The 24,815-nt window shown below is 38.6% G+C and overlaps 2 protein-coding genes and 1 pseudogene across 2 annotated transcripts; all 3 read left to right on the forward strand.

Moving 5' to 3' along the window:
* Positions 1-472: 472 nt before the first annotated feature.
* On the forward strand, positions 473-1,603 carry LOC122427442 (olfactory receptor 6C2-like). The gene has a single exon (XM_043446916.1). The coding sequence runs from the start codon at positions 473-475 to the stop codon at positions 1,424-1,426; it is 954 nt and encodes a 317-aa protein (XP_043302851.1). The 3' UTR covers positions 1,427-1,603.
* Positions 1,604-10,473: 8,870 nt separating this feature from the next.
* On the forward strand, positions 10,474-11,412 carry LOC122427398 (olfactory receptor 6C2-like). Its single transcript, XM_043446840.1, has one exon. It carries the CDS (start codon positions 10,474-10,476, stop codon positions 11,410-11,412), a length of 939 nt encoding a protein of 312 aa, XP_043302775.1.
* A 10,850-nt stretch (positions 11,413-22,262) lies between these two features.
* LOC122427048 lies at positions 22,263-23,192 on the forward strand (annotated as a pseudogene).
* The last annotated feature ends 1,623 nt before the right edge of the window (positions 23,193-24,815 follow it).

Genomic DNA, 24,815 nt, shown 5'->3' on the forward strand with positions numbered 1-24,815 from the left:
TTCAGAGGACTATGACGTAGGCATTAAAATTGATCCGGTAACTAGAATGGAAATAAAATTTCAGATGAATGCTTTTCATGAACATTCTGAAGACGAATTTAATGTAGAGTCCAGGGAAATGAAGTATGATTCAATCACTTTTTCTATGTCATGATTATTGATGATCAAGTAAAAGCTTTATTTTTTTTTTAGTTCTTTTAGATTTTTTTTTCATTTATTTTTATTAGTTGAAAGCTAATTACTTTACAGTATTGTAGTGGTTTTTGCCATACATTAACATGAATCAGTCATGGATTTACATGTGTTCCCCATCCCATCCCCCCTCCCGCCTCCCTCCCCATCCCATCCCTCTGGGTCTAAAATGTGCATCTGCTGCCTGTTTCACTACTTTATTCTACATAACTTGTTGAAATTTATTTTTATATTCTATTCCTCAGGTTAAACACTTATAGTCTATTAATACAGCCTTCTTATGTATCTGAAGATAGTGATGAAAAATCATTCTTCAATAACAACATTCATCCTACTAGGATTAACAGACGACCCAAGACTACAGGTTTTTCTTTCAGTGTTTCTGTTTCTCACCTACACGTCCACTGTTGCTGGAAATCTAGTCATTATCCTCCTCACTCTGGTGAGCTCTCACCTTAAAACACCCATGTACTTCTTCCTGCGGAACTTCTCCATCTTAGAAATAATCTTCACCACTGGCTGTGTTCCTCGATTTCTGTACAGCATGACAACAGGAGACAAAACAGTGACCTATAGTGCTTGTGCCATCCAGTTGTTTTTTGTCATCCTCATCGGGGCAACAGAATTTTTTCTCCTAACTGCCATGTCCTATGACCGCTACGTGGCCATCTGCAAGCCCCTGCACTACACCACCATCATGAGTGAAAAGGTCTGCACCATTCTGGTCCTTTGCTCTTGGCTAATTGGGTTAATTGTCATACTCCCACCACTTAGCCTGGGAGTTCAGCTAGATTTCTGTGACTCCAATCTCATTGACCATTTTGGCTGTGATGCATCTCCTCTTCTAAAGATAGTGTGCTCAGACACTCAATTTATAGAGCAACTTGTTTTAATCATGGCAGTGCTGACCCTCATACTCACACTCGTCTGTATAAGTGTGTCTTACACGTACATCATCAAGACTATTTTAAGACTCCCTTCGGCTCAGCAAAGAAAAAAGGCTTTCTCTACTTGTTCTTCCCATATGATTGTAGTTTCCATCACTTATGGGAGTTGCATCTTTATCTATATCAAACCAGCAAAGGAAGGTGTGGCCATTAATAAGGTGGTGTCCCTGCTCAACACTTCCATTATTCCTTTGATGAACCCTTTCATTTATACTCTGCGGAATAAGCAAGTCAAACAAGCCTTCAGGGACTCCATTAAAAAAATGGCATTTCTTTCCAAAAATTAGGTGACTAAAAATATTTTATAAATTAAAAATATATATACATAAGTATTTCATCTTTTACCATGTGTTCTAATTCAGATCTACAGAGCAGAACTAAAGGTACAGTCTGATTAATCACTGAAATTTCTCCTCTATTTCTCTGAGAACCGTGGGCTGAAAAAAGTGTTATGGCCTTAATTCAAATAGGCCTTCATTCCTTATGGCTTACTTTCATAAGTAGGAATGAATATAGATTTCCAGAATCTGTACAACCCCTCACCATTCTGATAGCTGAACGAAGAAAGACGGTAACAAAAATATGAGATGGATTTTTTTCTACTCATTCTTCTAGTTTTACAGCTTTTGGGGGGCAAAATTATTTATCTTAGGATTCCTTCCTGATCTAGCATCCACTATCAAAAAGAATAAGTTGGCCTTCCCTGGTGGCTCAAGTGGTGAAGAATCTGCCTGCCAACACAGGAGAGACAGGTTAGATCCCTGGTCTGGGACGAACCCACATGTCGCGGAGCAACTCAGCCTGTGAGCCACAGCTACTGAGCCTGCGCTCTAGGGCCCAGGAGCCACAGCTGCTGAGCCCACAAAGCGCAGCCACGGAAGCCTGTGCCCTCCGGCCGTGCTCTGCAACAGAGGAAGCCAAGGCACTGGGAAGCCTGTGCACCAGAGGAAGGGCCCCACTTGTTAGCGAAAAGCCTGCACAGCAGCAAAGACCCAGCCCAGCGAAAAGTAGATAAATAAAAGAATAGGCAGATGTCACCTTACTAATCTTGTTTCTTATAATGCACCCCACCTTGCTACAGACTAAAATGGAACTATTTCATTATACTTGCTGCTAAACTGTTTTGATGTTTTAATTTTTTTACTTTTGACATTACAGCCTTTTGTTTTGTTTTTTCCAGTTTCACTTGGATATAATTGGCAAATAGCATTGCTTTAGCTTAAGTTATACACCATTATGATTTCATATATGTTTATATTGAGAAATGGTTACCGCAATAAGTTTATATAACATCTACCACCTCACATAATTACAGTTTCTGTACTTGTGATGAGAACACTTTAATATCTTGTTTCTTGGCAACTTTTACATAAACTACACAGTATTTTTAACTTGAGTCACCATACTGTACATTATGTCCTCAGGACGTACTTATCTTATGACCAGAATTTTGTACCCTTGACACCCTTTATGCATGTCCCTCAGCCTTGGTCAACCACTAATCTGTTCTCTGTTCCTATGCATTTGATCTTTTTAGATTCCACACACAGGTGATATCATACAGTATTTGTCTTCCTTCCTCTGTTTCACTTATTTTACTTAGCATAATGCCCTCAAGGTCCATCCATGTTGTCAAAATGGCAGAATTTCCTTCTTTTTATGACTGAATGATATTCCTTTCTATATATACCACCTCTTCTTTATCCATTCATAGACCATCTATGGATACTTAGGTTGTTTATATGTTTTGGGCTATTTTAAATAATGCCACAATAAACTTGGGAGTGCAAATATCTCAATGATATATGTAATTCCATTTCCTTCAATTACCTAACCAGAAGAGGGACTACTGGATCATAATATACTTCTATTATATATTATAAATCTATTTGTATATTTAATATATATATTATAGTACTAAACAGAGTGCCAAGATTCCCTTTTTCCACATACTTACCACAACTTATCTTTTTATTATTATTGCTATTGTTATTATAGCCATTCTAACAGGTGTAAGGTGATTGTTCACTGAAGTTTTGATTTGCATTTCCCTGATAATTAGTGATATTAAGCACCTTTTCATGTACCTGTTGGCTATTTTATATCTTCTTAGGAAAAATGTGTATTCAAGTTCTCTGCCCATTTTTTGCTTAAGTTGTTGAGATATCTTTACTATTCAGTTGTACAAGATCCTTGAATATTTAGGATAATAGCCCCTTTTCAGATATATGGCTTGCAAACATTTTCTCCCATTCTACAGGTTGTGTTTTCACTTTGTTTATTCTTTCCTTTTCAGTACAGAAGCTTTTTAGCTTGATTCAGTGTCTCACTTAATTTTGCTTTTGTTGCTTGAGCTTTTGGTGTCATATTCAAAAAAATCATTCCCAATATCAGGGAGCTTCCCCCCTATACTTTATTCTAAGAGTTTTACACCTTCAGGTCTTAATATATAAGTCTTAAGTTAATTTTGATTTGATTTTTGTTTATGGTGTAAGATAAGGGTCTCGTTTCATTCTTTTGCATGTGGATATATAGTTTATCCCATCATTTATTGGAGAGTCTATTCTTTCCCCATTGTGGGTGACCACCTATTTTAGTCCTACAGACAGTATGGTCATCTAAACAACACCAAAGATCTCTTCAGATCAAACATTTCCACTCTTCTGGCCACTATGATAATGACACTTATTTTATCTGTTAGGTTTAAGTGATGCCACCTGATGCCTACACTACAGGTTTCCATCATTCCATCGAATTCAGGGAGCTCTTTTTGATAGCGATATTTCCCATTGTCATCCCTTGCCTTCAAAGACTATTCACTACAGAGCACTTCAGGAAGCCAAATCTCCTCATCAACAATGCATTTCGCAGAGACTGATGAATGGAATGTACCCTAGAACTTCCAGGGCTATTCTTAGACAGTAGGCAAGCAAGTCTTACATAATAAATCTACTTCAGTATTCCAATCTCCCTAAGCCTTTGGATGCATCCTCAACAACATAAAGAAGAAGTTCTGGAATTTCAACTTCATCCAGTGTAGGGAGTCAATGGGTACTGGGGAAATGAACACATTTTCAATAGGTTTCCCATATTTTTCTACATTTGCTTCTTTTTGTCCCCCTTCTCTAGAAGGATGGAGTTTAAAAAAATTAATGCACATTTAATTTGCACATTTGGGCCAAATAGAGTCCTGTCCAAACATTTGAGAGGCCAGAACTTGAAAGGATAAAACTGTTTCTAAATGATTTAAATATTACCAGAATAAACTCAAAGAATCTTCATAAAGATACAGATACATCCAGCCTTCCAGAAGGTAAAATTTATAATGTCTGACTTAATCAAAATTCCCAGACATGTGAAGAAATACAGCATATAATGAGAACAATGAATAAAAATAGACCCCCAAAATGGCACAGATAATATAATTAAAATAGAATATAGCTAAAATAGCAATATAACTATACCCAGTAGGTTGACGACTAGAGAAAAAAGGAATATTTTAAGTAAAAATATTAAAATTCTACAATATTGTAATTAGCCTCCAACTAATAAAAATAAACGGAAAAAATATTTAAATTATTTAAAATATTCAAATCAAACTTACAGAGATGAATGAAAACTGTACCATCTGAGAAAAATAAGCATTGAGTAGTTTTAATATCAATTAAATATTACAGAAGAAAATTTTTGTTAAGTGGAAGAAGCAGCAATAAAATTCTCTACATAAAACATGCAAAGAAATAGATCCTTAAAGAAAATTAACAGAGCATCAAGAAACTGTGAGATAAATTCAAGAGGCCTGATATGTTGTATAGTTAGTCTCCTTTTAAAAATAGAAAGGACTGAAAAAGTTTTTGAAGAAATGAGCAGGTGACATCAGCAACATAGTGAAGTGAAAAATGACTTTGTCTCTCCCCTTCAATCTACAACCAGTAAAACATCCACAATGTAACCCAAGAATATTCTATCCAGCTAAGTTATCATTCAGATATGAAGGAAAAATAAAGACTTTCCTAGACAAATAAAAGCTGGGGAGATTCATCAACACTAGACCTGCCTTATGCATGCCTGCTAAGTCACTTCAGTCATGTCTGACTCTGTGCAACACTATGGACTGTAACTCACCAGGCTCCCCTGTCCACGGGATTCTCCAGGAAAGAACACTGGGGTGGTTCGCCATGCCCTTCTCCAAGGGGTCTTCCAGACCCAGGGATGGAACCCACGACTCTTATGTCTCCTGCACTGGCAGACGGGTTCTGTACCTCTAGCGCCACCTGGGAAGCCCAGACCTGCCTTATAAGAAATGATAAAAAGAACTCTTCTACCAGAAACAAAAAGGCAAAAGCACATTAAACTTTTAGTAAGGTGACAAATAGAAAGACAGGATCAGAAAATTGAAGCTTTATCAGAATAGATTTTTAACCACTTTGTTATAGCATAAGGGAAATTAGAAAAAATAGCTATAGCTTCTTCAATTTGGTAACAAACTCACCATATAAAAAGGGATAATTTAAGACATCAAAACACAAAAAGGGAAGAAGAAAGGATGGAACCCATATAGGTAAATAATGATAAGATACTGTCAATAGAGAAATGAGCTATTTTATCTCTGGGACACTTTACACAAACTGCATAGTAACAATAAAACATAAATCTAGAGCAGAGATGCAAAACATAAAAAGAGAGGAAAACATCATAGAAAAACTACCAAGCCAAAATGGCAGACAGAAAAAAAAAAATGGCAGACAGAAACACAAGGGAAAAGAAATAAATGCAGACATAGAGCAACCAGAAAATAAAAGACGAAATGGCTGCACTAAGTGCTCATCTATCAATGATCACCGTAAATGTAAATGGATTGAATTCAACAGAGTGACTGGGTGGATTAAAAAACAAGACCCAACTGCATGCTGCCTCCAAGAGACACAGTTCAGCTTTAAAAACAAACACGAGGCTCAGCGTGAAGGGATGGAGAACGAATAGTCCAGGCAAATGACAGCAGAAAGAAAGCTGTCAGCCAAACTCATATCAGACAAAAAGAGACTGTAAGCCAAAAGAGTAACAAGAGACAAAAATGGGCAGTGTCTAACGATCACTGGGACAATCCATCACGAAGACCATCTCTGCCATAGTCCCTCAGGATGTTTTTCAAAAATGTGCTATAAATACAGAGAGAGAGATCTTCTTTCTCCCCAGCTCATTCCTCTGCCAAGGAACATTTTCACTCACTCTCTCCCAATAATGGGAGAAGTATGAAGTGTCATGTCTATTCAGTGTGAGAAAACTCCATAGGGCAGTAGTGAGTGGCCTAAGGAGAGGAAATACCTGCCCCAGGAAAGGCACAAAGTGCCCTCCTCTGCTGCATCATCTGACATGAGCATCAAGAATGAAAACATCCAGAAATGGCAGCAGAGATAGTCAAACAGAAAACTTTGTTCAAGGTCACTGGACAGCAATGTGTTGTTCATTGTTCAGTCATGTCCAACTCTTTGCAACCCTACGGACTGTAGCACACCAGGCTTTCCTGTCCTTCACTATCTCCTGGGAGTTTGCTCAAACTCATACCCATTGGGTCAGTGATACCACCCAACCATCTCATTCTCTGTTGCCCCATTCTCCTCCTGCCCTCAATATTTCCCAGTATCTGGACAGTACTAAGCCAAAGCAAAACAAAAAAACATATCCTGGAAAGAGGCAATTGTTTGTCCAATAGTTGGAATGAAAAACTCTCCATTGCTTCAAATACCAAAGATCGTTTCATGCCTACTGGAAAAATCATGAGTAGAAGAATAAAAAAATGAAAATACAGGTCAAGTAGCCCTAGAATATCCAGTTTGACATTTAAATCCTAGTGAGTCTTCAATATCAGAACAAGCAACTAGGGTAGCATGGAGGAAGAAGCAGGATCTTTGTACTCAGATAAACTTTTGTTCTAAACTTGCACCACCACTATAGGGCATTATGATTATTCATTTCTATTTTCCTTAATTTCCTCATCTGTAAAAAGAGGGTAAGAATGTTTTTTTCATTTTACTTTATCTGAGATCTATGTAAAAGAGTAATATATATATAAAGTGTCAAATCAATTTTCAAATTCTAGGAATAATCTTAAGATTCAGCAAAGAACTCAAAACAGAACTCAGATGACATCAGACCACCCTCAGTGTCTCTGAGGACACTGTCTCCGTTGTCACGTGTGTTTTTGCACTGTCGATGAAGCTTCCACCAATTCATTAGTACTTTGGAAACTAGGTCACCAAGGACTATTTTGTGGTTCACTCAAACGTCCCCTGTGCACTGGTAGCATACTAAATAAAAGAAATGTTCCTATTACAGAATTTGTGGAGAAGATTGCCTCCCCGCCCAGGAAGATCTTATATGCCCGAACAAGACTCAAGAGAAGTCTTCCTTTCCTCTGCACCATCTCTTTTCCCTTTGAACTAACAGAAGAACTGGGAAGTTTAGGATCAGATGTCATTTTAGAGTTGGCAAGGGAAAAGGAGACTGTGGCAGGGACCTTTGCATCAGGAGCCGTGAAAATCTGGGAGAGTTCTGCTGATTGTCAGACTTGCCTGTGAGAGGATGTGTGTGTGTGTGTGTGTGTGTGTGTGTGTGTGTGTGTGTGTGTGCGTGTGCGCGCCCATCCATGCAGGTCTGGATGGAGAGTGAGCCTGGGAGTTGAGGCAGGTGAAATGTGAGATTAGGAAGAGAAGTGAACAAAAGCTCCTCACCAACTCAGTGCTCCTCAGACTGAGGTTTCCTCAAAGGCTACTGCTGGTAAAAATTGTCAGCAAATTGTCAGTGTTTAATTCGTCATGAAAGTCTTTTTTTCCATATTCCCTAACTGTAAGCAAAGGGTTAGTTCAGTCAATTTTTAAATGTGGGTTTTTAGTTCATCATAATTATGCAAAAGGTAATCAACACTCATTTCTAGTATGTTGTGATGATGGCAGGAAAATTCTAACTTCATGTTCCTTCAGAATAACAACATACTATCTTTCCAGTTAACCATTTTCCCCATGAGTTAAGGGAGGGATTTCTGTTTCAAAAGCATGTCTGTGAACCCCGAGCAGTGTGCCTCGATAACTCACCTTAGGTAAGTAATAATGCTGACAATTTTAGTAGAAAGAAAAGAACCTAAAGAAACTGAATGAGCTTAGAAAAATATGAATAGTTACATAGTATAACAGTGCTAAGGAACAAACTTGGAGCAGTTATCATCCCAAATCTAAAGAGCATTTTCACTTTTATCCGTGTTCCCACATCACTGAGTATGCACTGCAGTGAAATGTTATCTCCCACTGGTAGCCTGAAGACTCCTAGAGGGAAGAGATCCAGTTAATGATTGGATCGCCAGTCTCTGATATTATGCTCTTTAAGTAATAGATGCTTATTAAGTATTTCTTTGTATGAGTAAGTGTAGATTATCTGAATAAACTGTGGACTTTATTTAATAATAATGTATCAGTACTAGTTCATTGGGCTTCCCTGATAGCTCAGTTGATAAAGAACCCGGCTGCAAAGTAGGAGACCCAGGTTTGATCCCTGGGTTGGGAAGATACCCTGGAGAAGGGAATGGTTACCCATTCTAGCATTCTTGCCTGAAGAATCCCAGGGACAGAGGAGCCTGGTGGGTTGCAATTCATGGGGTCGTAAAGAGCTGGACACGACTGAGTGACTATCACTTTTATTATAGTAACTTTATTCATTATAGTTCCAAACTGCAAATAACCCAAAAGTCCGCCATGACTGAGTGGATTAAAAGGGAACATATATGCCAAACATATAGATGCTTCTTAAAAACATCCTGAGTAAAAACCAGATTTAAAAGATGTTTCCATTTATACAAAATTATTGAAAACTAATTTATACTGACAAAAAGCAAATTAATGATTATTTTGGGGGCCCAGAGTAAAGGAATGGATTGAACTGCAAAGGGAAATGAGGGAGATTTTTGATGATGGAAATGCAATGTATCTTGCATTGCATCTTGAGGTATCTTGGTTGTGGTGGTGGTTTCACAGATATATACATTTTTTCCAAATTCACTGAACTGCAAATCTTTTAATGATTGCAGTTTATTATACATAAAGAAAGAAAGAAAGATAACACTAAGTCATTTCCAACTCTTGCAACCCTATGGACTGTAGCCTGCCAGGCTCCTCTGTCCTTGGGATTATCCAAGCAAGAATACTGGAGTGGGATGCCATTTCCTTCTCCAAGTATATCTTAATAAAACTGGAAAAAAATTGAGTTAAAAATCCCAAATCCTAAATGCCAGCAAATCTTATGGAGCATTCTCATATAGTTAAGACTACTTACCCACCAACTCAGATGTATGTTCTTTGAGTTGTTCCTTCAAAAGAATGATGGAATAAGGACTAGCACTTTTAAATGAATGTGTTGCTGTTAAAATTTGGCATAACAAATAAGATGATCAACATAAATACTAATTAAATATTTGCCCAAGCCCATAGATATTGAACACCAAGAATGAACCATAAAGTAAACTAACAGACTCTGAGTGATTGTGACGTGTCAAGTTCATCAGTTATAACAAATGTACAGCTCTGGTGGGGGTTGTTGTTAATGGAGTGGGGGAAGCTATGAATATGTGGAGACAAGAAGTATATGGGACATCTCTGTACCATCCCCTCAATTTTGCTGTGAACACAAAATTGCCCTAAAGACATGTTTTGATTTAAGAAACACACCAAAAATGTACTAATAGATTTTTCTTGGTTTTGAAAATGGAACATTTTGGTATAGGGTGAAAAAGCAAAGAAAGAAGAGGATGGGCAAAAAAAAACTTCAAAAATGACATCACTTCCTCCAGCATGAGGGCAAATAAAATCTAGGCCACAAGGCAATATTGTTAAGAAGTTGCATGTCAGATTTATGGCTTTTTACCTTGACATCTTTTTAAATATACTTTCTTTTTCTAATGTTTATTTGTTTGTTTATTAATTTATCTGGCTGCCCTGGTCTTAGTTGCAGCATCTGGGCTCTTCACTGTGGCATGTGGGATGCTGGCATCCCTAACCAGGGATCAGACCCAGGACCCCTGCATGTAGAGTCTGAACCACTGGACCACCAGGGAAGTCCTAAATAAACTTTCTATTTGCAGAATTAGAGGTGTAAGATTCATGATAGGTATTTCTTAAAATGTCTCAGTAGGATGTCAAAGTCACTGGTAACAAACTGATTATTAAGTAAAAGAAAAAAAGTGCATGTGAGCTGGCTTGCTGGGATATTTCGTTCAGGTTCCTGTACTAGGTTCTTAGGACGTTTGTTTCTTCAGGTGGATTCACTCTTGCCTTGGCAGGAGGCAGTGATGAGAAATCATACAGCAGTAACAACATTCATCCTCCTGGGACTGACAGACGACCCAAAACTACAAGTTCTGCTTTTTGTATTTTTGCTTCTCACCTACATGTTGAGTGTGGCTGGGAACCTCGTCATTATCACCCTCACACTTTTGGATTCCCATCTTAAAACGCCCATGTATTATTTCCTCCGAAACTTCTCTTTCTTAGAAGTCTCATTCACCACGGTCTGTATTCCCAGGTTCCTGTATTCTATGGCAACTGGAGATAATACTGTTACCTACAATGCTTGTGCCACCCAATTATTTTTTATTGTCCTCTTCGCAGCAACTGAATTTTTCCTCCTTGCAGCCATGTCTTACGACCGCTACATGGCCATCTGTAAACCCCTGCACTACACCACTCTCATGAACAACAGAGTCTGCACTGCCCTCGTTCTCTGCTGTTGGTTGGCTGGCCTGTTGATCATCCTCCCGCCTCTTGGCATGGGCCTCCAGCTGGAATTCTGTGACTCGAATGTGATTGATCATTTTGGCTGTGACACATCTCCTATTTTACAGATAACTTGCTCAGACACCGTGTTAATAGAGAGAATTGCTTTGAGTTTTGCTGTGCTAACACTCATTTTTACCTTACTGTGTGTGGTCCTCTCCTATACATACATCATCAAGACCATTCTAAGATTCCCTTCTGCCCAACAAAGGAAAAAGGCTTTTTCCACCTGTTCTTCCCACATGATTGTGGTTTCCATCGCCTATGGCAGCTGCATCTTCATTTACATCAAGCCTTCAGCCAAGGAAGGAGTGGCCGTCAACAAAGTGGTGTCTGTGCTCACAACCTCCGTTGCCCCTTCGCTGAATCCGTTCATCTACACACTTCGGAACAAACACGTGAAAGAGGCCTTTAAAGACACAGTAAAACGAGTTATATTTCTCACAAAGAAGTAAGAGACTCTTAGAGTTTTTGAGACCAAGGTAAATTAAATTTAAATCTTGATAACCCAGAAGTAACAATTGTGAATTTGCCAAATAAATGGTTTCTTTATATTCTGTAGATTCATCAAGCTGATTCAACCCCAGGAAGATTTTTCTGTTATAATACAAAAGCCAAAATAAAGCTTTTCCTTCTTTCCTTCAAGCTTATTTCAAGGTTTCTTCAATTAACACATGTTCCAGACACCAGATTCCCCAAAATAACCCATGTCATAAAAAAGAAATTTAAATAAATAAAATTATATTTCTGATCATATGGCCATCTCATGACACAGAATATAAATGCCCATAGAGCATTTCTCACTCATTGGGAAGACTATGGTATCTAAGACTCATTGGGAAGATACTTCCAGTATCTAGTGTTCAATTGTACAAGAGTCGTTAGTCATTAAAGATTCTTTACCAAAGCTTTAAAAATGATCCTTAAAATAGTAAAGCTCTCTTTATCATTTGAAAATGTTTATTTTTCAGGAACGAGTAGACGGTTTTAATAGAGCAAGTTCAAAATCAGTAAATATAATTATATCCTTTCTTTTAAATCAGTTTATACACAAAAATATTTCTGCTGGCCTTTCTGAAAATTATTTGGCTATACTACATCCTGAAATATATGATTACAGAAGAGAAAGAAAAAGACTTCCAAATGCTGGAGACTTCTACTGACATTACCATCAATGGTGCTTAGACACAGACAAAAGAAGAAGAAGCCCCGAATTTAGGAATAAGATAAGCAAGTCTTAGTTTATTAAGTTCTCCAGTATCCAAACTTTTATCATCCCTTGATTTAAGGAGAAAGTTAGAAATTAGGATGGTTGATCAAAACATCAAAAAGTTCCTGACATTCTAAGGAGTGTTTTGTTTCTCAGCCTAGACTACTGAAGATAAAATCCAGGTATAGTGTGAAAAAAATGATAGATTTACAGAAGATAGAAGTGGTAAAACAGGTAACAGTTACACAAGGACCTTGGTCCAAATGATAAAAATTCTTTCTATTAAATGGTAACAACAGTCTTGGCAGTTCTGCACTTGTGAAAATAAAATTTTGTGCTTTCACAATATTATTTATGTTTATTAACCATCACCTCTTTGCTCAAACGTGCTTTTTATTTTGACCATATTTTCAATTGTTCTTTGCACGACAATGGCCATAGCGTGAGTGCAGGCTTATTCTGTACTTCAACAACATTCAGGAAAGACAGGGCTCTATCCTCCAAGGCCTTTCTTCTTTTTCCACTGAAAATTTCTAAAACACCAAGAGTCCATACTGATACAAATAAATGATGGAATAAATTAACAAAGGAGGGAGAAATGTTGTGCAGAAGGATCCCAAATAATTTATATAGATACTCCTCTTATAGAGGAGAAACTGACAAACACTACATCAGTCAGATGATCCAGATCAACATCATACATCATGTTGATATTATGTATCCTTGACAGCGTGAGAAAAAAAAATTCCACTTTCCCTCTGTGGTCTTCTTCCCAATATTGTCAGACAACTTCCAATAGTGGGGCATCTCTTATCAATAAAATATCTAGTCAGTAATCCTGAAAGCTGCCAAAGTCTTCAAATATAAGAAAGTCTGAGAAACTGTCACAGGCGAGAGGAGCCTAAGGAGATCTGACGACTAAATGTAACGTAGTGCCCTAGATGAGGTCATGGAATAGAAAAAAAGGTGCCAGGTGTAAGCTAAGGAAATCTGAATAAACTGTGGACTTTATTTGGTAATAATGTTTCAGTACTAGTTCATTGGGCTTCCCTGATATTTCAGTTGGTGAAGAATCCTCCTGCAAAGTAGGAGACCCGGGTTTGATCCCTGGGTTAGGAAGATCCCCTGGAGAAGGGAATGGTTACCCACTCCAGCATTCTTGCCTGAAGAATTCCAAGGACAGAGGAGCCTGGCAGGCTGCAGTTCATGGGGTCGCAAAGAGCTGGACACGACTGAGTGACTATCACTTTTATTATAGTAACTTTATTCATTATAGTCCTAAACTGCTTCCCTTGTGGTTCAGCTGGTTAAAAATCTACCTGCAATGCAGGAGACCTGAGTTCAACCCCTGAGCTGGGAAGATCCCTTGGAGAAAAGATAGGCTACCCACTCCAGTATTCTTGGGCTTCCCTTGTAGCTCAGCTGATGAAGAATCCGCCTACAATGCGGTTCAATCCCTGAGTTCAATCCCTGGGTTGGGAAGATCACATGAAAAAGAGAAAGGCTGCCCACTTCAGTATTCTGGCCCGGAGAATTCCATGGACAGTATGGGGAATCATAAAGAGTTGGACACGACTGAGACTTTCACTTTCACTTTTTCACTAGTTTATCAATGGTAACAAATGCATCATCCTAATGTAAGATTTTAAAAGGATAAATTGGGTATATGTTATACAGGAATCACCCTTACTATCTACTCTGTGGGAGCTCAGTCGTGTCTGACTCTTTGCAACCCTACAGACTGTAGCCCTCCAAGCTCCTCTCTCCACGGGATTCTCCAGGAAAGAATACTGGAGTTGGTTGCCACATCCTTCTCCAGGGGATCTTCCCAACCCAGGGATCAAACCCGTGTTTCTTACATCTGCATTGGCAGGCAGGTTCTTTACCACTAGGGCCACCTGGGGAGCCCACTACCTTCTCCATTTTTCTGTATATCTGAAATCTTCTTTAAAAAAAAAGTGCTTAAAAAAATAAAATCTATTAAAAAATAAATATAAATCCTCAAGTTAAATAGCAAGTATTTCTCCATGCTGAGAAAAATCTATGGTTACTTAAGTGATGGATTTGAAAAAAGACATAAAGATGTATCTTGCCAGCCACTCAATGCAAGGATGCCTCCCAACTCCATTGTTCTGCCTCTCATTCTTCTCCTTAGTCTCCTGATGACCTGTGTTTGATGCTCTCATTGCAACTTTCTTACCAATCTCTCTGGGATAACTTCTCTTAAACATCTACTTAAGTTTGTTCTTGGAGATGGCAACAAAAGGTCTTTATTAGTCCTTCAGAACCAGAATCCCCAAGGAATGTATTGTCTCTCAGCACAACTGATCCCAATGTGGCTGTTCTGAAGAGAGAAAAATATGTTACTTTGGATGTTTAAAAACCTCTAAAAGGTTAATGATGGCGCAATGGTAAAGAACACACTTGCCAATGCAGGAGACACAAGAGATGCGGCTTTGATCCCTGGGACGGGAAGCTCCCCTGGAGCAGGAAATGGCAACCCACTCCAGTATTCTTGCCTGGGAAATCTCATAGACAGAGGAGCCTGGTGGGCTACAGTCCATGGGGTTGCAAGAGTCAGACACGACTGAGCAATTGAGCATGCATGTCTGGATCTACAGTCTGTGTATATGACGGAAGCACAATACTACTTTCTATTCTGGCAGGACCAATAAGGGGCTAGAACCCACCTTAGACTCAGAAAAGATTAGAAAAGTGAAAAAGTAAGCAGAGCGCATTTCTTTAAGAAAACCGGATCAACAAATATATGAGTCCATCTTTTAAAACTCTTTGGGTTAATCTTTCCACCTGGGCCAAATGTTTCAGGCAAATATAAAAATTAGAAATAATTAGTGATATTTGCTGGCATTAATACTAGATGAAAGCAAAGTATAAGTTTCTTAAAGAGTTTCAGTCTGGATGACTGGAATTATACTGCTTTTGACACATATAGGTAATTAACATGGAGAATCAGCATTGTGCTTTTTGATCATTTCTCCAAATTGGTCTTTCTGCCTTCTTTCAAAATTCTTACTTCTTAAATCCACTTTCCTACTTTTTCCAGAATAATCTTCCAGAAATGAATTTGAGCTTTTCACATTCCTCAAAAAAATTCTTCAGTGCCTCCTTGAGGACAGATTTTAGTCAAATCTTCTTAAGATAGCACTCTAGGACTTCAGTCATCCAGTGTACAAATTCTTTCTCACTGTCCTCTTCTAATATTTCAGGCCTTCTGTTCAGTCACATGAGATCATTCAGCAGAGTTTCTGCAATGCAGTTTCCTCAGTCTAGAAGATCCATTCATTTTTTGAAAAATAATTGCTTCTAACATAAAATTGTAAATCAACTATACTTCAATAAAAAGAATTTTAATAAATAAAAAATAATTGCTTTATTGATATATAATTCACACACCATAAAATTCATCCCTTTTTATTTTTTATTGAATGAAAGATTATTTAAATTCTATAGTGCTTTACAATTTTCAAAAATTACACACGTTTTCTTTTTTTTATTTTTCATTTATTTTATGTTTTCATATAATCCCATAATAATCTTTCTTTTCCCTTTCCCTCCCCTTACTGGTAACCACTAGTTTATATCGCAGAAGTAGAAAACAAACTTACGGCTACCAGGGCGAAAAAGGAGGAGGGCTAAACTGGGAGACTGAGACCGACATGCGCACCTTACCTGATATAAGACAGGTAACTAATACGGGCCTGCTGTGTAACACAGGGATGGCCTATATGGGAAAGAATCTAAAAACGAGTGGATACATGTCTGTATGTAACTGAATCACTTTGCTGTAGTAACAGCAGCAGAAACTAGCACAGCATTGTAAATCAACTATGAAAGTGTTAGTCGCTCAGTCGTATCCGACTCTTTGCAACCCCAGGGGCTATAGCCCACCAGGCTCCTCCATCCATGGGATTTCCCAGGCAAGAGTACTAGAGTGGGTTGCATTTCTTTCTCCAGGAGATCTTCCCAACTCAGGGATTGAACACAGAGTCTCCTGTGTCTCCCGCATTGACAGGTGGATTCTTTACCATCTGAGCCACCAGGGAAGCCACAAATAAATCAGTCTGGCTTCCCTCAGGGAATTCTGAGCAGCTTCTCTCCTAAATTCATCTGAACTATCTCTAGGCCATGTGGAGAGAATCAAGTCTTTTGACTTTTCATCTGATTCTTTTTGTATTGCAGATGACCTGTTGTTGCATCTTACTTTCTCCAAAGACACACCTCCCACTGATACATGATGAAAACTTCTAATTCAAAGAATTTCTTCAAGTTCAATACACTGTAGATTAATTAGTGACTTTTGAACTTGGGCTCCCAACGGAACTTTGAGTTTGTTTAGTCTGTTGTTCCCTCCACATCTGTGGTGGACTCAGCAGATATAACTAATCCTGTTCTTATAAATTTTAGGAGAAAACCTGTCTGCCTGTTTGAAAAGGCCAAAATCTCAATTTCTCAAGCTGGAGAGAGTTGCAATCAGTTTCCACAGTCTTCCCATCTTCTCAGTTAACCAGAATTCAGTTTGTTCAGTCCAGTCACTTGGTCGTGTCCAACATGCTACATGAACCACAGCACGCCAGGCCTCCCTGTCCATCACCAACTCCCGGAGTCCACCCAAACCCAGGTCCATTGAGTCGGTGATGCCATCCAACCATCTCATCCTCTGTCGTCCTCTTCTCCTCCTGCCCTCAATCTTTCCCAGCATCAGGGTCTTTTCAAATGAGTCAGCTGTTTGTATCAGGAGGCCAAAATATATAAATAAAGGGAAAAATCAGGAGCCCTGGAGACAGAGTACAGATGGGAAACATTTGAATAGCTACAGTGTGATTAATCATAGTTTCTAAAGAGCAATTGTCTGCCTACTACTGTCCTAATTCAGATACAATTCAGTTCAGTTCAGTCGCTCAGTCGCGTCCGACTCTTTGCGACCCCATGAACCGCAGCACGCCAGGTCTCACGGTCCATCACCAACTCCCAGAGTCTACCCAAAGCCATGTCCGTCGAGTCAATGATGCCATCCAGCCATCTCATCCTGTCGTCCCCTTATCTTCCTGCCCTCAATCCCTCCCAGCATCAGGGTCTTTTCCAATGAGTCAACTATTCGCATGAGGTGGCCAAAGTATTGGAACTTCAACTTCAGCATCAGTCCTTCCAATGAACACCCAGGACTGATCTCCTTTAGGATGGACTGGTTGGATCTCCTTGCTGGCCAAGGGACTCCCAAGAGTCTTCTCCAACACCACAGTTCAAAAGCATCAATCTTCAGCACTCAGCTTTCTTCACCGTCCAACTCTCACATACACACAGGTACAATTAGTTAACTGACATTTACTTTGGTCAAATAGGCAGAGGTGGCATCATACAAAAGATTGATTCTCTACTCAAAAAAACAGGGGAAATGAGAGCATGGAGAAGTCAGTTATCCATGTCCTCCCATTTGCCCAATGATGAAAATCTTATACACAGGTAAAGTGAAAGGAAGTTTCAATGGCAGTATTCTTAAATGTTTAAGAACTGAATCTCTGGAATCAAATTATTTGTCTGCATATCCCCACTTTACCATACCCTTAATGGATGGTAATCTAGATGGATATTTTAGGTCCCCTAATACTTATGAGGGGCTTTGTTCAAGGCTCACCAGTAAAGAGTCCACCTGCCAATGCAAGAGACACAGGGTCAATTCCTGGGTCGGGAAGATCTCTTGGAGAAAGAAACGGTAACCCACTCCATTATTGTTGCCTGGGAAATTCCGTGGACAGAGGAGCCTGGCAGACTACAGTTCATAGGTCGCAAAGAGTCAGACACAACTTAGCAACTAAACAACAATACTTACTCCTCATCTTCAAAGTGTGAATTACAATGCTGCAGACTGCAAAGAGTTGCTGCATTAGTTGAGATAAACTATGTAATGTGTTTAACACTATATCTGGCACCTAGTTTAAGAAAAGTGAGCTTTAGCCTAATAAAATTTGAAAGTTAATTTGAAGGAAGAAAAATGGACTTCCTTATCCACAAGCATCTTTTCTATGATTGAAATTTATTATCAGAAATGTACTTTCCAATTAAAACAAAATATCTCTAGAATCAATAGTTCAAAGTATTTTGAGTTTTTTAAAAACTTAATGAAGTTTTTGAAAATTTAATATTGAACCATTTTCTAACTCTACAACAAGAAAACTATTAGAAACAAGTTTTCTGAATAAGAAGACACCCTCACTGAGTGGTTAACCTTTCACATAATAAGTAATTCACTTAAGTTTTCCAGAGAATTTTAGAGACCAATAAACAGAAATAGGTGACCTAGTAATTGTTGGAAGATAGAGAACACTTTAGAGTTAGAAAAATCTGAATATCACAAAACAGATTCCTAAAACTTTTTTCTGCACACTTTTATAGGAGAGAAAATATATAATTAAGATTCAGGAGACAAATTTATTTTCCTGCCAGTTATGAGCCAGTTATACATATACTTCCAACCATTTGTTCTCAACGTCAAAATTAGAGGACTGAACAAAATGGTTGACAGTATCAGCTGCATTTAAAATTGTATCAATCTGTTCATAATTTATAAATAAAAATTTTATATAAAGGGGACTGGTATCATCAAGTTTGAGTCCTTTTTTTAATAAACGAAGAGATAAAAGGAAATAAATAACTGTGTGGAAGAGACAGCTAGGTTTGCAGCACAGTCTGAATGAGATATTCTGATTTGGCAGAAGGTTTTGAAAGGTCAGGGTACCAGGACAAGTCCAGAAGATAACAAAGTTATGTGCAGTTGGGGAGTGAGCTCAAAAAGAGGTGGATGGATTAAGAAATATGGTCAGTATAATAGGCCACAAACTGCAAACAGTAAATTACAAACCTAAGTACATCTTTCTCTCTTGGAAAGAAGAGATCATACTGTGTGCTACATATATGAAGAGCTCTACTAATGATTAGACTTTCCAAGAAAGCACTACTTGTGAGATTCCAGAAGTCCTCAAAATAAAAGTGGATAGAAAAGTTTATGGAAGTCTGGGAAGTAAATTAAGGAGGATAGAACTATGATCACAGTGAAGGAAAGGATGGAAAGGGTACCAAACTTCACTCAACCAAAGAGGGAAAGTAGGAGACTTCCCTGGTGGTCCAGTGGTTGAGAATTTCCTTCTAATGCAGGGAATGCAGGTTCAGCCCCTAGGAAAGGAACAAAGAGCCCACACGTTGTTGTTGTCTAGTTGCTAAGTCACGTCTGACTCTTTTGCAACTCGCCAGGCTCCTCTATCCATCGGGTTTCCCGGGCAAGAAGATTGTACTGGAGTGAGTTGCCATTTTCTTCTCCAGGAGGGGATCTTCCTAATTCAGGGATCAAACCCAGGTCTCCTGCATTGGCAGGTGGATTCTTTACCACTGACCCACCATAGAAGCCCAAGATCCCACATGCCACAGGGCAACTAAGCCTGCATGCCACAGCTAGAGAGGCCTGCGAGCCACCAACTGGTGAGCCTGTGGATTCCAGAGCCCGTGTTCCACACGGAGAGAAGCCTGCAGGCTGCAATGGAGACACTGCGTGGCCAAAAATAAACAAAACCAAAGAGAGAAAGCACTTCACACACGCAACTCCTTTCTAGGGGAAAAGAAGAGCAAAAACACTCAGCCTTTACTTAGTATTAATGATGTCCCTAAAACTACACTAAGAACCTTGGGTTTAATCTCACTTAATTCTCACCATAATTCAATGAGGCACATGATATTAATATCTACACTTTTTGGGTGATGAAATAAAGAAAGCAGAGGGCAGCAGATCCACTATTTGGCTCATTACCCAGATCATGACCCTAACCTGAATGATTCCAATACCCCAGTCCTTCACCATCACCATTTACAAAATGACCCAGGTAACTGAACTCTGCCTATTCAGGAATTACCTTTCCTGAAGTCTCAACCAAGCTTCTAGAGAAGAATTAGGAATGGGGGTAGACTCAAGGGCTGGAACAGAATTCAGTCTTGTAGCGGCTCATTTCCACAAAGCATTTCTGCACATTAATCCATAATAATGTAAAAACTTTTGTCTGATTTACTCTTGGGCCAAGGCAAAGACACCTGGTGTCAGTTGAGGAGAAGGGCTTCCCAGGTGGCGCAGTGATAAAGAATTCGCCTGCCAGTGCAGGAGCCACGGGAGAGGCTCAATCCCTGGGTAGGGGAGATCCCTTCCAGGAGGAAATGGCAACCAGTTCAGTATTCTTGCCTGAAAAATCCCATGGACAAAGGAGCCTGGAGGGCTACAATCCATGGGGTCCCAAAGAGTCTGACAAGACTTAGCGGCTGATCGAGCATGCACCCACGTCAGTTGAGGGGACTCAGGTAAAAGTGATCTCTTTACCCTTGATGCCAAAAATAGCTTCAATAAGCTTCGAGACATTATGGGAGGTAAGTAAGACTATATGGAAATAGATGAATGATGTTTCAGTTAAAGGGAAATCAGCCAACTTATTTCCATGTATAAAATGCTTGGTCCTTCTTATTGATTTGAAAAATGTTTATTTAACTCTTCCTGAGTGCCAGACATGTTGCAAGGCAATCCACTGAGAATAGTGAGCAAAACAAACATGATCTGTGTTCCTGTGGGTCTTGCAGTGGGGTAAGAGAATAAAGATGAAGAAGTTTAAAAGAAAACACGTAATTGCAAATAGCAAAGGTGTGCCATAAGGTAAACAGTGATGTTCTGAAAACTCCAAGATCGCAGGTTTGTTTAGGAGAGCATAGGACCTCCTCTCTGAAGCTGGAGGAACTGAAAAAGGGCACGCTAAGTGGGACCTGCCGAGTGAGAGAAAGAGAAGAAAAACTGAGGTTGGAGAGAGATAAGGGAGCCAGGTCACGTGGGAATTTTCAGGCCAAAGTGAGAATTCCGCTTTAATTCCAAGTTCAGAAGGAAACCATGAAAGGAACTGAAAGCAGGAAATGACATAGCTCAATGTGTCAGCTTGAAAGGGCACCTGGTTGATGCACAGGAGACGCCATGTTTGGTTTTTCTAGTTTTGAAAGTAAAGAGAGTAGAAAAGCGATCTTTTTTTTTTTTTTTTTTTTTTCACAATTGATAAATGAGCATGTTTGGCTGTGGAATTCAGAAAAGACAGAGAGTGATAGAAAAAGCTTTAGGAACATCCCACCTTTCATTATAGTCAACTCTGTTTACATTCCACTGAAAGAAGATACACAGTATTTATGACCAGAAGGATTATTGGCAATCATTCTGAAGTCTTGTAGAGAAAGTGAAGTCACTCAGTCATGTCCGACTCTTTGCGACCCCATGGACTGTAGCCTACCATGCTCTTCCATCCATGGGATTTTCCAGGCAAGAGCACTGGAATGGGTTGCCATTTCCTTCTCCAGGGGATCTTCCCGACCCAGGGATCGAACCTGGGTCTCCCACATTGTAGGCAGACGCTTTACCATCTGCACCACCAGGGAGGTCTAAGTCTTGTATATAATAATAATAATAATAACATAATCATATATGGTGTTGATCATATTTCAGATAATTTTCTAAGTAGTTTAAACATATGACTCATTTATTCCTTTAACAACACTATGCAATAAATTCAGTTATTCTCCATGGAATAATTCTTCCGTATGAAGAAAATGGTACCCAGAGATTAATAGTTTGCCTAAAGTCATGTGCTAAATAATGATAATTTGAGCCCAGAAAATCAAGCTCCAGAGTCCATGCCCCAAGCCATGTGTAGTGCTGCCTCTCTGGTTATATTATTTATGATAAATAATGTTTTTGCCTTTATTTTTCCTTTTCTACATGACTGATGTCATCTGAAGGAGGTTCATTTTCTAGAGGGCTTTAATCTGGGAGTCTTGTACTGCAGACTTATAAGTACAATGATCAGAATGTTTAATTCAGCTTTTGGCCACACTATTGTATGAATCTTGGAGGAGCATGAATCACTGATGCAATCATGCTATCAAATAAAATTATACTGTCTTGCCTGGCATTCTTGTTCTACTCTCATTTCTAAGCCATTTGAACCCAACTCATCTCCAATTTCTACCTTATTTTTAACCAACAGAAGGTGCAGACGTCAGAGGTCAGTGATGAAAAATTACACCGTGTTAACAACATTCATCCTGGTGGGACTGACAGATGACCCAGATTTACAGGTTTTGCTTTTTATCTTTTTGTTCATCACCTATCTGCTAAGTGTGATTGGGAACCTGACAATCATCACCCTCACCTTTACAGATTCTTGCCTTAAAATACCTATGTATTTCTTTCTCCAGAATTTCTTCATTCTAAAGTCTCTTTTACCGCTGTCTGTATTCCCAGATATCTGTATATGCTTGCCTCTGGGAACAATACAGTTACCTATAATCTTTGTGCCACTCAATTATTTTTTCTTATTGTCCTGGGTGTGACTGAGTTTTTCCTCCTGATGGCCATGTTCTATGACCACTATGTGGCCATCTGCAAACCCCTGCATTACACAACCATCATGAACAACATGGTCTGCATCAAGTTCCTCATTGGCTGTTACATGATCGCTCTAATCATCATTATCCCACCATTTGGCATGGGCTTTGAGCTTGAGTTTTGTGACTTTAATGTCACTTTGGCTGTGATGCTGCTCCCATCCTGAAGATTACTTGCTCAGGCACAGAGTTCCTAGAGCGATTCTTCTTGGTCCTGACTGTGTTGACGCTCCTGTTCACCTTGGTGTGTATAATCATGTCCTATATATACATCATCAGGACCATTCTCAGATTCCCTCCTGCCCAGCAAAGGAAAAAGGCTTTTTCTACATGTTCTTCCCATTTAACTGTGGTTTCTATCACTTATGGAACCTGCATTTTCATCTACATCAAACCACATGCAAAAGAAGCAGTTGCTGTGAATAAGGTGGTGTCAGTGCTAACAACTTCAGTTGCCCCGTAATGAATCCTTTCATTTATACTCTGAGGAGCAAACAAGTGGTACAAGCTTTCAAAGACAGGATCAAAAGGGTTGCATCCATTTCAAAGAACTAAGATTAGTGAACTTAAAAGATCAAAGTGTAAAACAACTTCTTATTATTTCAACAGGTTTATTGAGATGTAACAACTATTATAAAACTCACAAGTTTTGATTGTACCATTGAACACACTCAAGTACGTTAACAGAGCTGTCCAACCACCACCACAATCCACTCTAGAACATTTCCATCACCCCAAGTATTTTTCTGATGACCATCGGCAGTCAGTCACCACTTTCGCCCCCTCACCTCCAGTAGGTACACTGATCTATTTTCCTTCTCTATAAATTTGCTTTTTCTGGACCTTTCATACAAATGGAAACATATATGTATTTGTGTCTAACTTCTTCTATTAGGCATAATGTGTTTGAGGTTCACTCATGTTGTAGCAGTTATTATGAGCATTCTCCTTTTTACAGCAAATAGTATTCCATCACATGGATATATTACATTCATTGTTTCCTTCACCAGCTGATGAACATTTGGGTTGTTTCCATGTCATTGTGAGACATATGTTTTCATTCTTTTGTACCTAAAGTGGAGTTGTTGAGTTGTATGGTATCTACAGAGCTGTTTCCTAAATCTGTGCCGTGTTAGTCCCACCAGCAATATGTAAAGGGTCCAGTTTCGTCACATATTCACCAACACTTGAATTTTAACTCTTTTTATTATGGCCATTCTCATGAATGTGTAATGGCACCACATTATGGGTTTAATTGGCATTTCCCTAATGATGAATGATATTGAGTGTCTTTTCCTATGTTTATCATCTGTTTGTATATTTTCTTTGGTGAAATTTCTATTTGAATAATTTGCCCATTTTTAATTGGGTTGCTTGTCTTTTTTTTTTTTAATTTTTATTGCACTACATGGCATGCATGGTTCTCAGTTCCCCCACCAGGTATTGAACCCATGCCCCCTGCATGAGAAACCTGAAGTTTTAACAACTGGACTGATAAGGAAGTTCCAGGTTGCTTGTCTTCTTACTGAGTTGTAAGAACTCTTTGTATATTTTGATCCAAGTCCTTTATCAGATATTTGATATTTGAAAATCAAATATTTTCTCCCAATTTGTGGTATGTGAATAAATCTGTGAAGCAATATTCATTTAAAGTCATTCTTTTCAGCATTTCTTGTAATAGCAAAAGGCATGAAGTGCAATGTTTTTCAACAGAAGACTGCCCTATTCAACAGAAGTTCCATTCTGTAGAATACCTTACATTTATTAAAAAAAAATAAAGTAAGCTCTTTGTGTATTGGCATAGAAAATTTTCCATCATGCTATATATTTAAGTAAGAAAGATGCAAAACAGGGCATACATCCTTTCTGTTTAGAAAAAGATGAAAACATCATCTAATTATACATATGCCTAAAAATGCATTAAAACACTAGAAAAATAGTGGAAATATATGGATAGGTAACCAAGCATATAAGGATAAGGTGATGAAAATGAGCTTTCACTGAATATCTGTTTATACATTCTGCTGTTACAAAGCTTTAAAAGCTCATATAATGATATGAGTATTCATCATGTAAATATATAACAGTACTATATATGAATACAACTTATACAATATATTCCATCAAAAGATGAACTTATATATGCTATATAAAATACATTTATATTTCATTAATATT

Source organism: Cervus canadensis, chromosome 25 (genome assembly GCF_019320065.1).
Source record: "Cervus canadensis isolate Bull #8, Minnesota chromosome 25, ASM1932006v1, whole genome shotgun sequence".
Lineage (NCBI taxonomy): Eukaryota > Metazoa > Chordata > Mammalia > Artiodactyla > Cervidae > Cervus > Cervus canadensis.

Excerpts from the sequence above, each read along its gene's own strand:
- LOC122427442 (XM_043446916.1), top strand. The coding sequence starts at position 473 with ATGTATCTGAAGATAGTGATGAAAAATCATTCTTCAATAACAACATTC.
- LOC122427398 (XM_043446840.1), top strand. The coding sequence starts at position 10,474 with ATGAGAAATCATACAGCAGTAACAACATTCATCCTCCTGGGACTGACA.